Below are 15,573 nucleotides of genomic sequence, written 5' to 3'. Positions count from 1 at the left end.
CAGACACAGAATACTCATTAACATGCCAAAGTTATCCATCTCCGCCCTGAGGTTATCTTTTTGGTCACTATAAGCGCTACTTTTTCTTCAGTTATCCTCTTATTTTTGTATGTTATTTATAAAACATTTTTGTCTTTTCCTTCATTTGGCTTGCCAATATTTTTCATGCCCTCGCTTAGCTTTCCTAATTTCCAATCTAATTTTACGCCTACACTTTCTATACTTGGCTTTTTATTTAGTATTTCGCAGTTGGTATCTAATATAAGCATTCCTATTTTGCATTATCCTACCTCGTATGCTTCTGGACATCCAGGGGCTCTGGGATTTGGAATTTCCATCCTTTTGGGAATCCATTTCCTGCTTGTTCTGCTGATTTACCTTCAAGTATTTGGTTTGCGTCAACTTTTGCTAAATCACATCACAACTTAGTAAAATAGGCCTTTCCCCAACTGAGAACTTTTATTTCTGGTCTATTTCTATCCTTTTTCATAACTATGCCATATCAAACTAAATTGATCTTCCCCAACTTTCCTCATCTGTCCAGTTTCATTCCCTGAAACAGAAAGTCCAGAACTATCCCTTCTCTTGTTGGACTTACGGACATACAAAATAGGAGCAGAAGTAGGCTCACAAGCCTGCTCCGCCATTCAACAAGATCATGGTTGATCTGTTTTGTGTTTTGAGCTCCACATTCCTATCTACTCCCGATAACCTTTGATTCCCTTGCCGAACAAGAATCTACTAACTTCCACCGTAAAAGATATTCAGTGACCCTGCCTCCACCAACTACTGAGGCAGTGTTCCAAAAGTTCCAAAACCTTAATGGAAAACGATTCTCCTCATCTCTGTCCTATGAAAGCAAAAGTGGTTAGCACCGTTACTTCACAGCGCCAGGGTCCCAGGTTCAATTCCCGCTCGACTTACTGTCTGTGCAGAGTCTGCATGTTCTCCCCGTGTCTGTGTGGGTTTCCTCCGGGTGCACCTGTTTCCTCCCACAAGTTCCGAAAGACGTGCTGTTAGGTGAATTGGACATTCTGAATTCTCTCTGTGTACCCTGATAGGTGCCGGAGTGTGGCGACTAGGGGATTTTCACAGTAACTTTAGTGCAGTGTTAATGTAAGCCTACTTGTGATAATAATAAAGATCATTATCAGTAGGGTGACCTCTAATTTTACAAAAGTGCCCCTAATTCTGGACTCACCTGCAAGAGGGAACATCCTTTCCATGGTCAACTTGTCAAGACTATTCAGGATCTTACATATTTCAATTAAGTCACCCCTCCCTCTTCTAAACTCCAGTAGAAACATGTCCAACTTGTCCAACCTATCCTCATTGGAGAACCCACTCATTCCAGTTACCAATCTAGTAAAGCACCTCTGAATACATTCACTTAATTCTTTAAATAAGAAGAGCAAACCTGCGCACAACATATATTTTAAATTTTTTTAAATATAAATTTAGATTACCCAATAATTTTTTTCCAATTAAGGGGCAATTTAGCATGGCAAATCCACCTACCCTGCACATCTTTGGGTTGTGGAGGAGAAACCCACGCAAACACGGGGAGAATATGCAAACTCCACACAGACTGTGACCCAGAGCCGGGATCGAACCTGGGACCTCAGCGCCGTGTGGCAGCAGTGCTAATCACTGCAGCACCGTGCTGCCCAACACAATATTTGACATGTGTCCTCACCAATGCCCTGTATAACTGAAGAATAATATCCTTACGTTTATGTTCAATTCCTCTTGTAAAAAGGATAGCATTCCATTAGCTTCTTGATTACGGTTGTAACCTTCTGTGACTCATTCACTAGAACACCTAGATCTCCCTGCACTGTGGACTTCCGCAGTGATTCTCCGTTTAAGTAATACTCTGCTTTTTTATTCTTCCTACCAAAGTGAACAGCTTCATACATTATACTCCATCTGCCAGATCTTTGCCCATCCACTCAACCCATCTATTATATCCCCCCTCAAACTCCTCATGTCTTCTCCACAACATACCTGTCTACCTATCTTTGTGTCATCTGCAATATTAGCTACCATGCTTTCACTCTCCTCATCTAAGTCAATGATGTAAACTGTAAAAGAAAGAAATTGAGATCCCAACGCAGACCCTTGAGGAACTCATTTCATCACATCCTGCCAATCAAACATTTATGCATACTCTGTTTTCTGCCAGCCAATGTTCTATCCAAGCTAATATGTTACCCACTACACAATAAACTTTTTTTTTTCTGCAATAACCTTGATATGACACCTTATCAAATGCAAGTACAGTACACCTACAGGCTCCCCTTTATCCACAGTACATGTTACTCCTTAAAAAAAAACTCTAATAATAAGTTTGTTAAATATGATTTCCCCCAAACCATGCTGACACTTCCTGCTAACCTTGTGTTTTTCTAAGTGCCCAGCTTAACCTCCTTAATGATCGACACTTACCACCTTCCTTACAACAGACGACAAACTAACTGGCTTATAGTTAGCTGTTTTCTGCCTCCTTCCCTTTTTGAATAGAGGGGTTATATTTGCTACTTTCCAGTCTGATGGAACCTTTCCAGAATATAGAGAATTTTGGAAAATTAACACCAATGCATCTACTATCTCATTGGCCACATCTTTTAAGACCTGAGGATGGAGACTTGTCAGCCCACACATCCATCAGTTTGCTAAGTACTGCTTCTTTAGTAACTGCAATTTCACCAAGTTCCCCTCTTCCCCCTTTCACCTCCAGATTTACAAAATTTATTTTGTATCTTCTACAGTGAATATAGAAGCAATATGTGTTTATTTCATCCACCAATGGGAGCTGGCAGATCCCATTGCGAGCTGCAGCGACCACATCTGCAGTAAGTGTTGGCTGCTTGAAGAACTCCGGCTCAGAGTTGATGAGCTGGAGTCTGAGCTTCACACACTGAGGCACATCCGGGAGGGGGAGGCTTACCTGGACACTTTGTTTCAGGAGGCAGTCACACCTGTCAGAGTAAATAGTTTAAATCCTGCCAGTGGCCAGGGACAGCAGGGTGTGACTGCAAGTCAGGCAGGTAAAGGAAACCAGCAGTCAGGAACTCAGGAGCCTCAGCCCTTGACCCTGTCCAACAGGTACGAGGCACTTGCTCCCTGTGTGGATGGCGAACAGGGCTGCAGGAAGGATGAGTCAGCTGACCAAGGCACCATGGTTCAGCAGGCCATTCAAGGGGAGGAAGTAAATAGGCAAGTTGTAGTTGTAGGGGATTCTATTATCAGAGGGATAGATAGTATCCTTTGTGAGCAGGATCGAGGGTCCCGCATGGTATGTTGCCTGCCCGGTGCTAGGGTGCGGGACATCTCTGACCGGCTTGAAAGGATATTGGAGAGGGAGGGGGAGGATCCAGTTGTTGTGGTCCATGTCGGTACCAACAACTTAGGCAAGTCAAGGAAAGAGGACCTGTTTAGAGATTATAAAGAGTTAGGATTCAAATTAAAAAACAGGTCCTCAAGGGTCATAATCTCCGGATTACTGCCCGAGCCACGTGCAAATTGGCATAGGGAGGCAAGAATAAGGGAAGTTAACACGTGGCTGAAAGAGTGGTGTGGGAAAGAGGGGTTCCTTTTCATGGGACACTGGCATCAGTTTTGGGACAGGGGGGACCTATACCGTTGGGATGGTCTCCACCTGAACCGAGCTGGGACCAGTGTTCTGGCGAAAAGAGTAAATAGGGTGGTCAATAGGACTTTAAACTAGAGATTGGGGGGGAAGGGAAAGTCAGGGAACCAAGAGGTGAAGGAATCAGTGGGAAGCGTAGCTGCTTAGGATTACAAAAAATCACGAAAAGACAGAGCTCAGGAGAGGTTACGATAGTCCCCATCTCACAAAATATGACACAGTGTATGGAAAGGCTCAGTAAACCAAGGTCCACCACACTAAGAAAACAAAAAGGGACAGTCAAAAAGGAATTAAAGGTGCTATATTTAAATGCCCGCAGTGTACGGAACAAGGTAGATGAGCTTGTGGCCCAGATTGTGACTGGCAGGTATGATGTGGTAGGCATCACAGAGACGTGGTTGCAGGGGGCTCAGGACTGGCAGTTAAACATCCAGGGATTTACAACCTATCGAAAAGACAGAGAGGTGGGTAGAGGGGGCGGGGTTGCCTTGTTAATTAGAAATGAAATTAAATCAATAGCACTAAACAACATAGGGTCAGACGATGTGGAGTCTGTGTGGGTAGAGTTGAGGAACCACAAAGGCAAAAAAACCATAATGGGAGTTATGTACAGGCCTCCTGACAGTGGTCAGGACCAGGGGCACAAAATGCACCACGAAATAGAAAGGGCATGTCAGAAAGGCAAGGTCACAGTGATCATGGGGGACTTCAATATGCAGGTGGACTGGGTAAATAATGTTGCCAGTGGACCCAAAGAAAGGGAATTCATTGAATGTTTACAGGATGGCTTTTTGGAACAGCTTGTGATGGAGCCCACGAGGGAACAGGCTATTCTGGACTTAGTGTTATGTAATGAGCCAGAATTGATAAAAGACCTTAAAGTAAGGGAACACTTAGGAAGCAGTGATCATAATATGGTAGAATTCAGTCTGCAATTTGAAAGAAAGAAGGTAGAATCAGATGTAAAGGTTTTACAGTTAAATAAAGGTAATTACAGGCGCATGAGGGAGGAACTGACGAAAATCGACTGGAAGCAGAGCCTAGTGGGAAAGACAGTAGAACAGCAATGGCAGGAGTTTCTGGGAGTAATTGAGGACACAGTGCAGAGGTTCATCCCAAAGAAAAGAAAGGTTATCAGAGGGAGGATTAGGCAGCCATGGCTGACAAAGGAAGTCAGGGAATGCATCAAGGCAAAAGAGAGAGCCTATAATGTGGCAAAGAGTAGTGGGAAGTCAGAAGATTGGGAAGGCTACAAAAACAAACAGAGGATAACAAAGAGAGAAATAAGGAAGGAGAGGATCAAATATGTAGGTAGGCTAGCCAGTAACATTAGGAATGATAGTAAAAGTTTCTTTAAATACATTAAAAACAAACGGGAGGCAAAAGTAGACATTGGGCCGCTCCAAAATGACGCTGGTAATCTAGTGATGGGAGACAAGGAAATAGCTGAGGAACTTAATAAGTACTTTGCGTCAGTCTTCACAGTAGAAGACATGAGTAATATCCCAACAATTCAGGAAAGTCAGGGGGCAGAGTTGAATATGGTTGCCATCACAAAGGAGAAGGTGCTAGAGAAACTAAAAGGTCTGAAAATTGATAAATCTCCGGGCCCAGATGGGCTACATCCTAGAGTTCTAAAGGAGATAGCTGAAGAAATAGTGGAGGCGTTAGTTATGATCTTTCAAAAGTCACTGGAATCAGGGAAAGTCCCAGAGGATTGGAAAATCGCTGTTGTAACCCCCCTGTTCAAGAAGGGAACAAGAAAAAAGATGGAAAATTATAGGCCAATTAGCCTAACCTCGGTTGTTGGCAAAATTCTAGAATCCATCGTTAAGGATGAGATTTCTAAATTCTTGGAAGTGCAGGGTCGGATTAGGACAAGTCAGCATGGATTTAGTAAGGGGAGGTCGTGCCTGACAAACCTGTTAGAGTTCTTTGAAGAGATAACAAATAGGTTAGACCAAGGAGAGCCAATGGATGTTATCTATCTTGACTTCCAAAAGGCCTTTGACAAGGTGCCTCACGGGAGACTGCTGAGTAAAATAAGGGCGCATGGTATTCGAGGCAAGGTACTAACATGGATTGACGATTGGCTGTCAGACAGAAGGCAGAGAGTTGGGATAAAAGGTTCTTTTTCGGAATGGCAACCGGTGACAAGTGGTGTCCCGCAGGGTTCAGTGTTGGGGCCACAGCTGTTCTCTTTATATATTAACGATCTAGATGACGGGACTGGGGGCATTCTGGCCAAGTTTGCCGATGATACAAAGATAGGTGGAGGGGCAGGTAGTATTGAGGAGGTGGGGAGGCTGCAGAAAGATTTAGACAGTTTAGGAGAATGGTCCAAGAAGTGGCTGATGAAATTCAACGTGGGCAAGTGCGAGGTCTTGCACTTTGGAAAAAAGAATAGAGGCATGGACTATTTTCTAAACGGTGACAAAATTCATAATGCTAAAGTGCAAAGGGACTTGGGAGTCCTAGTCCAGGATTCTCTAAAGGTAAACTTGCAGGTTGAGTCCGTAATTAAGAAAGCAAATGTAATGTTGTCATTTATCTGAAGAGGCTTGGAATATAAAAGCAGGGATGTACTTCTGAGGCTTTATAAAGCACTAGTTAGGCCCCATTTAGAATACTGTGAGCAATTTTGGGCCCCATACCTCAGGAAGGACATACTGGCACTGGAGCGGGTCCAGCGGAGATTCACACGGATGATCCCAGGAATGGTAGGCCTAACATACGATGAACGTCTGAGGATCGTGGGATTATATTCATTGGAGTTTAGGAGGTTGAGGGGAGATCTAATAGAAACGTACAAGATAATGAATGGCTTGGATAGGATGGACGTAGGGAAGTTGTTTCCATTAGCAGGGGAGACTAGGACGCGGGGGCACAGCCTTAGAATAAAAGGGAGTCACTTTAGAACAGAGATGAGGAGAAATTTCTTCAGCCAGAGAGTGGTAGGTCTGTGGAATTCATTGCCACAGAGGGCGGTGGAGGCCGGGACATTGAGTGTCTTTAAGACAGAAATTGATAAATTCTTGATTTCTCGAGGAATTAAGGGCTATGGGGAGAGAGCGGGTAAATGGAGTTGAAATCAACCATGATTGAATGGTGGAGTGGACTCGATGGGCCGAATGGCCTTACTTCCACTCCTGTGTCTTATGGTCTTATGGTCAATTCCTTATTATCTATTAGTGCTCCATTCACACTCTCCAGAGGACCAATACTCACTTTACTTATTTTTTCTTTTTTTTAAATAGCTGTAGAAACTCTTATCTGTTTATACATTTCTAGTCAGCTTTCTCTCATGGTCTAATTTATTTCTCTTGATTAACCTGCTAGTCATTCTCTGCCGTTGCTTATAGTCTGACTAATCATCTGACCTGCCACTCATCTTTGTGCAGTTATATGTTTTTTCTTTAGGTTTGCTACTTTAACTAGCTTCTTTAGTTAGCTTTGAATGTTGGGTTCTCCTTTAAAATTTTTCTGTGTAAACATACTTATTCCGAGTATTCTGAAATATCCCCTTGAAGTCTGCCACTGCTTCTCTATTGATCTATCCCCTAGCTCAGTCTCCCAGTTCACTTCAGCTAGCTCAGCTTTCATGCCCATATAGTTGCCCTTATTTATGTTTAAAATCCTAGTCTTGGATCCACTCTACATTTCAAACTGGATACAAAATTCCATCATATTGTGGTTGCTGCTACCTTTACTCTGAGAACATAAATTAATCCTGTCACGTTACACCATACCAAATCGAATATAACCTGCTCTCTCGTTGGTTCCAGGCTTGCTATGTACTAGCTTTAAAAAAATTATCTTGAATGTATTTTAAAACGTTGGCACCTTCTCTATCTTTTATGCTGATTTTATCCCAGCTAATTGCTGGGCGTTCAAAATGTATTATTATTGTTTTGCCGCTAATTCCAGGAACTTGCCTACATATTTTCTGTGTGTCTGGTTTCAGAGGGTTTTTTTGGCGGGGTGTGGGCTCTCAAGCATATCCCCAGCAGTTCCATATGGACTCAGTTGAGTCATTTGGGTCCCTTGTGCTGTGAGGCAGCAATGCAGCAGGTTACGTATGAACCTTCCAAATAACCTAGAGTTAAACCAACACAACATTATATGCTGACTCATGAAAATTGCATCTTCTATGTCTGCAGGCTTTCGTGTTTTGCAATTGTTTCCAATGAAACTACGTTGATGCTTTCATATTTAGAAAATGGCGGATGGATGACCATTATTGCTTTAATTTTAAAACACACTACATTCATTTATTTTTCATCACAAAAAAAAATCTTAGACCCACGAGTTTCTAAGAAACTGAAAAGCAGAACCGATATGAATTCTCCATTGCTCGCAATGTCGTCATGGAGTAAAAGTGTGCCTCCACTGTTCCAGCAGCAACCAGGATAACATTAGTCAATGTGGAGTGGCCATCATCGCATGATGGGAAGGTAATTTGCAAACAGCTTTCTCGAGGCACCTCTGATTCACGGAGCCAACATTCCTGACATAATCCAGGATAAATTTGGCTACATGCAAAAATGCGTGGAGGTGAATGACATTTTCAGACTGATACCAGTAAAGGGACACCCTTCTAAATGGCTCATACTTCAAATGCTGTAACGCTCATTATTTATTTAAAATCGGCTGACTAGCCTTTCTTCTGATCAGGTTATCTTTTTGCCTTCTGCAACCTGCTCGTTGGGTTTGAACGAAAAATCACTGGAGCAATGTTTATTACATTCGTCAGTTAACCGAGAGACTTGGTCAACAAACAAATTGTGTGCCAACCATCAAACTAAAATGGCTGTGACTAGAATTTACCAGAGACCTATTTTGCGTCAGACCAATTAGTTGGCGATAATGGTATAATTAATGGGGAAATCCTTTTTGATAGTATGGGAAAAAAAAAAATTTTTTTTATTAAGGGGCAATTTAGCGTGGCCGATCCACCTACTCTACACATTTTTGGGTTGTGGGGGCGAAACCCACGCAGACACGGGGAGAATGTGCAAACTCCACACAGACAGTGACCCAGAGCCGGGATCAAACCTGGGACCTCAGCGCCGTGAGGCGGTTGTGCTAACCACTAGGCCACCGTGCTGCCCATTTAGTATGGAAAAATTAATGGATTTCCCACCTCAAATGACAGAACAAACTCACAAAGCATCAATAAAAGATGACAAAAGTATTTAACAATTGAGTGGAACTAGATAAATCAAACGTGATCATTCTAATCCACCTGAATGATAAAACGGTGTAGCACATTGGTTAGCACCGTTGCTTTACAGCACCAGCAACTCAGGTTCGATTCACGGCTTGGGTCATTGTCTGTGCGGACTGCATGTTCTCACAGTATCTGCATGGGTTTCCTCCGGGTGCTCCGGTTTCCTCCCACAAGCCCTGAAAGACGTGCATGTTAGGCAAATTGGACATTCTGAATTCTCCCTCAGTGTACCCGAACAGGCACCAAAGTGTGGCGACTCAGGGATTTTCACAGTAACTTTGTTGCAGTGTTAATGTAAGCCTATTTGTGATGCTAATAAAGATGATTATTATTAAATAATTTCCTTCTGCTTAAGTGATTGAATTTACCAGTTCTCACTTGGGCTGTAAGAGAGTGAACTAATGTGGATTCATGCAGTAGAGTACTGGGGTGAAAATCTTGCTCTTATCGTGCTTGCCAATTAATATACTCAGTGATGAATATGGAACTCTGGTCTACCTTCTGTAGGAAATCCAGGTAGAGCCAGTGGAACAACATTGGCTATTTTGCCTTTAAAGGACAGTCGAAAATTCCTGAAGTGGGAAATAAAAATGTCTCGCTGCTGCTATTGATTCTATATTTTCCGGGCAATCTACAATCACTTCTCCTTGTGCCAGCTGTGCAAATAGTCTATTTTTCTTGAAAATGAGGGATAAAAGGGCTGGTTTAGCTCAGTGGGCTAGACAGCTGGTTTGTGATGCAGAACAAGGCCAGCAGCGTGGGTTCAATTCCCGTAACAGCTTACCCGAACAGGCACCGAAATGTGGTAATGAAGGACTTTTCACAGTAACTTCATACTTATGACAATAAAAGATTATTAAATATTGTCGAGAACACCAGGACTTACTACCCTGATCTTCCTTGGATCGTGCGGAGATCTGTTGTCATCCACCCGAAAGGGTGGGCAGCACGGTGACGCAGTGGTTAGCATAGCTGCCTCGCGGCTCCAAGGTCCCAGGTCCCAGGTCCCATCCCGGCTCTGGAGTTTGCACATTCTTCCCGTGTTTACATGGGTTTCGCCCCCACAACCCAAAGATGTGCAGGGTAGGTGGTTTGGCCCAGCTAAATTGCCCCTTCATTGGAAAAACTGAATTGGGTACTCTAAATTTATTTTTTTTTAAACCCACCCGAAAGGGCAAACAAGGCCGAGATTTAATGTCTCTTCTGAAAGATGTCACCTCCAACACTGCAGCACTCCCTTAAATACTGCATTGGGACTGTTAGCGTAGATTGACAGCTGTGTTAAAAAGCTGATAATACAGAAGCTAATTCAAAGCAAGTCACAATACTCTATTTATCTGAAGTCACATGAATGAAGTCACAAATGATTAAAGGCACATTGCTATTCTTTCAAATTTAATCTAATCATTGTATCCAATTAGTCACCCCTGATCATATCTCCTGTGGTTCAGTGCCCACTCTATTCATCACGATGGGATGGTTTTCCACATTAAAGTCTTGACATAATTTTTGCATTTGTTTTACGGATCAAGATCAGCAATGCACTTTCCACCCTGATAGTCTACTAAATATTTAAACGCTGACGTGTGTCCGCACCCGGGCCTTGTTTACCAATCTTTTCCTATGCATATAGACATAGATATACAGTGCAGAAGGAGGCCATTCGGCCCATTGAATCTGCACCGACACACTTAAGCCTTCACTTCCTATCTCCGTAACCCAATAACCCCTCCTAACCTTTTTGGACACTAAGGGCTATTTAGCATGGCCAATCCATCTAACCTGCACATCTTTGAACTGTGGGAGGAAACCGGAGCACCCGGAGGAAACCCACGCAGACACGAGAACGTGCAGACTCCGCACAGACAGTGACCCAGCGGGGAATCAAACCTGGGACCCTAGCGCTGTGAAGCCACAGTGCTAGCCACTTTTTTTTTAAAACTATCCTCTGTTTTTGCTATCCTCTGCCACATTCTGTTAATGATGTGGAGATGCTGGCGTTGGACTGGGGTGAGTACAGTAAGAAGTCTTACAACACCAGGTTAAAGTCCAACAGGTTTGTTGTGAATCACTAGCCTTTGGAGCACTGCTCTTCACCCGAGGAAGGAGCTGTGCTCTGAAAGCTAGTGATTCGAAACAAACCTGTTGGGCTTTAACCTGGCATTGTAAGACTTCTTACCTTCTGTTAAATACAGGGATTGAAGGGTTAATTGCATCTGCTGATGAGCCCCAGTGCTGTCCATGAACTCAAAGTAATTATGGGGGGGGGGGGGGGGGGGGGGGGTCAGTGCATTGTCCTTTTTTGTAAATCCTCAGCTTTGTTTGTAATTTAGCAAGATCCAACATAAAAACAAATCTTTAAAATACAGGACTTTCTCTGAATTTCCTTACTGTTCTGAGGTTCAATTTGTTTTAAAATGCTCCCTCTTTTCACATTGAAGTTAAAACCTGAAATTCCAAAATGACAGGTTTTTAAAAACTGACGATTAGAAGAAACTTTGATTATCTTTACCAGAAGTTCAGCATCGGTGTTTAAAAGGAATGCTAATCTTGGGAGCGCTGCATTGTCAGGAGATGCTGGGGGTGGGTGGGGTGTTAAACACAAGGTGTTAAACTGAGGCTCCATTTGTCTTCTCACGGATGTACAATATTCCAACTGCTATGGTACCTTTCACAATCTCCAGACATCCCAAAATCCTTTACAGCCAGAAAAGTACTTTGGAACTATATTTACGGTTGCAATGTAGCTAATTTGTGCATAGCAAAGGTCCACAAACATCAACGAGTTAAATAACCAGATAATCTGATTCAGAGATGTTGCCCGAGGGATAAATGCTGCTCAGGATATTTTTTTTTTTTTTAAAGAGCATCATAGGATCTTTTCCATCCTGTGGGGGAGCAGAAGGGTTCTTAGTATACCACCCCATCCGAAAGACAGAGTCTCTGACATGGCGGCACTCCCTCATTCCTGCACTGAAGCCTCGGTTATGTACTCCTCTCTGGAGTGGGGCTTGAACACACAGCAGTGCGAGCGCTCAGCCATGAAAAACACTTCAGGCTACCTTCGCTCCCTTATATCTGTCCAATTACTCTGCAACTGGCCCTGTGCTGCTAATACACGTGAACTAATGGCATCACTGCCGATAGGCAGTTAAGAAGATTGCAGTTCATAAACTAGCCCTGAGGCCACAATGAAATCAGCCATGATCTTACCGAACGGCAAAGCCCATTCAAGGGGCTGAATTAAATACACCTGACCCTAATTTGTATGTTTGTGCACTGTTCAGTATTGTGATTATACCTGCAGGCCCGGTTAGTAAATTTGTGGCTGTTATGGTTTGCTGCAATCTCTGCTAACAACTGGGAAACCTTTGTAGATCTATAATAAACCTAACTAACGGGATGTGGTAGGGTATGGTAAAAATGCTGACCGTCTTAAAGAAGCCACAAAGTACTTACAGAACACAATCTACACCTGGAATCTTTAAGAGGTTGAGCGTGCACTCTATGCATTTAGTTTGTCCAGTGTCCAGCTGGACTAATAAAGGAACAGGAAGAAAGTTGCAGCTTCTAATTTGTTAATAATATGTATCTATCATTGGATAAGGGAAGGCTCACGAGAAACCAAATCAAATCATCAGTTAGAAGTTTCCATACAGGCAACCTGAAAGGCAGGGGTTGCAAAAGAGTAACAGACATGTGGGCAAGTCACTAATAAAACTCCTCCTATTAAGTAATGGTACAACGGAATAAACAATGGTATCACCACAAGGAACACTCACTTGACAATTCATCAGACTCAGTCTTCAAACTGGATAGATCTTCCAGAGAGTTTTCATTTCCTTCAGCACCAACTCCTCTCCCCCTGGGTCCCATCATATTGGAGCGCCTCCTTTCATGAATCTCATCGGAGATCATCTCCAGGTTCTTCAATGCAGCTTTGTACTGCCCTTTCGCTGCTGACAGCTTGGCCTGTAGCTCGTCTACATTTTTCTTCAGTTGCTAACAAATCAAAAGCAGAGGATTTAAAACGCAATTACACTTTCCAAACTGCGTATCATTTGATAAAGCTTTAGTTGAATCCTGTATGAGCATCGGACCCCAATATGTCAAACGGTTATAGGGCTAGACTCACTTTCTGTCAAAAGCCCCCAATTTCTTAGAACTCAGTATTTAGAGGGGTGACCTGATTGAAGTGCACAAAAGTATGAGGGGAAGAGATAGACCAGACAGGATAAAATTATTTTCCTAGGCAGAGAATTATAGAACCAGGGGACATATATTCAAGTTAAGTAGCAGAAGGTGGGGAGGGGACATGAGGAAGAGCTGTTTTAAGCAGAGGATAGCGGAATCTGGAATTTGCTGCCCAGGTTGGTGGTGGAACCAGAGACCTAAACTCTTTTTAAAAGTACCTGGATCTGCACCTTAATTGCTGTAAGGTACAGGGCTATGGACCGGGTGCAGGAAGGTGGGATTAGAAAGGGCACCTGGGTGTCCTTGGGCTGGCATGGACAAGATGGGCCTAATGGCTTCCTTCCGTGCTGCAATTTTCCATGGTTCTATGATGAAGAGATCCTTCAGTATGATTTGGACAAGGTGAGTGAGTGAATGGGAAAGTGCATGGCAGATACGGTATAATGTGGATAAATGTGAGGTTACCTAATTTGGTACAAAACAGGAAGGAAGGCAGATTATCTGAATAACTATAGATTGAGAGAGGGGAATGTGCGATGAGACCCGTGTGTCCTCGTACACCAATCGCTGAAAGTAAGCATGCAGGGGCAACAAGCGGTAAAGAAGACAAATGGTATGTTGAAAAGTATTGTGAGAGGATTAGAGTACAGGAGCAGGGATGTCTTGCTGCAATTGTACAGGGCCTTGGCGAGACCGCACCTGGAATATTGTGTGCCGTTTTGGTCTCCTTATCGGAGGAAGGTGTTCTTGCTATAGAGGGAGTGCAGAGAAGTTTTACCAGACTGATTCCTGGGATGGCAGGACTGATGTACGAGGAGAGATTGAGTTCGTTAGGATTTTATTCGCTTGAGTTCAGAAGAATGAAGGGGGATCTCATGGAAACCTAGAGAATTGTAACAGGACTAGACAAGGCAAGATGCAGGAAGGATGTTCCTGAATATGAGGTGTCCAGAACCAGGGGTCACAGTCTGAGGATATGGGGGAGACCATTTAGGACAGAGAAGAGGAGAAATTTCTTCACCTAGAGAGTGTGGTAAGTTTCTGGAATTCATTACTACAGGAAGCAGTTGAGGCCAAATCATTGTATGTTTTCAAGAAGCAGTTAGATACAAGTCTTGGGACTAAAGGGATCAAAAGATATGAGGGAAGGAGGGAACAGGTTACTGTGCTGGATGATCAGCCATGATCATAATGAATGGCGGAGCAGTCATGAAGGGCCAAATGGCCTCCTCCTGCTTCTATTTCCTGTTTCTGTCTCTGACATGTCACTGCGGTAACACAAATTTCCTTTTTTTTTATATCCATGTCTGATAGAGGGATTGCAGATACTATAATTTTACGTAAAATCAGGAGCAGGACACCCACCAGCCCCTCAAGCCTGTTCTGTCTTTCAAACAGCTCATGGCGGATCCCAATTTCAGTGTAATTTTCAAGCCTTTGCTCCATAGCCCCTCCAAACCCTTAACAAAAGAAAAATCTATCTCAGCCTTAAAAAGGTCAAACTGACTCCCACATTCTTGTTGGGGAGAGAGTTCCAGATTCTCACTATCCTTTTTGTGAAGAAGTGCTTCCTGATATCACTCCTCAAGGGAGTGCATACATTGACAGGTGAATGTATAGAACCAAACTCAGCAGCTAGTGTAAATCTAAGCATTTAGCATGCCGCCCCACAACAGTGGAACTACAAATCAAAGACCTCAGTATTTGGCAGATCAGTAACAAAACAAAAACCACAAAACATCCAAACTAATTTAAATTGCAAACAAAATCAAATAGAATATCAATTTATCATGTTATTTCAAGTGCACAGAAACCCATTCTGCAGATCAGAACATCGCTTTAACTGTAAGTAGTCTGTGGGCTGGGATTTAGGTTGAGGACTAGTGAGGAACTGCAGGACTAAGGACTATAACTTCAGGTCAGCATTGGGAAACACCAACAGCAAGCGCATTGGCACAGATGAGGGAGACGCGTTAAAATAGGGCAACTTAATTCTGTCTTCCCATCAATTCCCTTTGCTTTGCCTCCTTTCTACGATTGACTGCTTGCTCAGAAACAGTTCAATGGACTCCGGTTGCCCTTTGATAGAAGCGTCATTGCGAGGCTCCATCCTTACCTACTGTCTGTTTCCAGGAGAAAGGTTAGCTACTAATCAGAAATGGGAACCCTGGAGATTTTAGTGGAGCCCTGTGGTGTTCAGGAGGAAAACCGAACCCCTCCCCACAACCACTACCTGTGGACACACTACTGAGCGCCCATAATCATTCAAGTCAGTGCCAGCCCCAGCACAGAAACTCTCACTTTCTTTCTCATCGTTACATGGCCTGCTTGCAGAGTAACTGATGGCGATGAATAACTCCATCAACTAGCAATCATTGTAACAAAATAACTGATTTTTCATTTGCGATAGGCTAGGCCAGTGTTGTCCAATATGTTAGTTACTGGCCACAAGGCCAGTCGGGAATCCAGATGTTGCTGACTGCATTTCCGACTAGTA

General features: G+C 43.2%; 1 protein-coding gene across 1 annotated transcript in view; it reads right to left on the bottom strand.

Moving 5' to 3' along the window:
* Positions 1 to 15,573, bottom strand: part of LOC119965886 (SH3 domain-binding protein 5-like) — an 85,871-nt gene that overhangs the window by 5,057 nt on the left and 65,241 nt on the right. The window contains exon 7 of the mRNA XM_038796850.1: positions 12,665 to 12,884. Coding sequence (XP_038652778.1) covers positions 12,665 to 12,884 — 220 coding nt within the window. The remainder of the gene's footprint in view (positions 1 to 12,664; positions 12,885 to 15,573) is intronic.

Source organism: Scyliorhinus canicula, chromosome 5 (genome assembly GCF_902713615.1).
Source record: "Scyliorhinus canicula chromosome 5, sScyCan1.1, whole genome shotgun sequence".
Classification (NCBI taxonomy): domain Eukaryota; kingdom Metazoa; phylum Chordata; class Chondrichthyes; order Carcharhiniformes; family Scyliorhinidae; genus Scyliorhinus; species Scyliorhinus canicula.
Note: the sequence above shows the minus strand (reverse complement) of the source record. Positions and strands in the feature narration are given on the sequence as shown.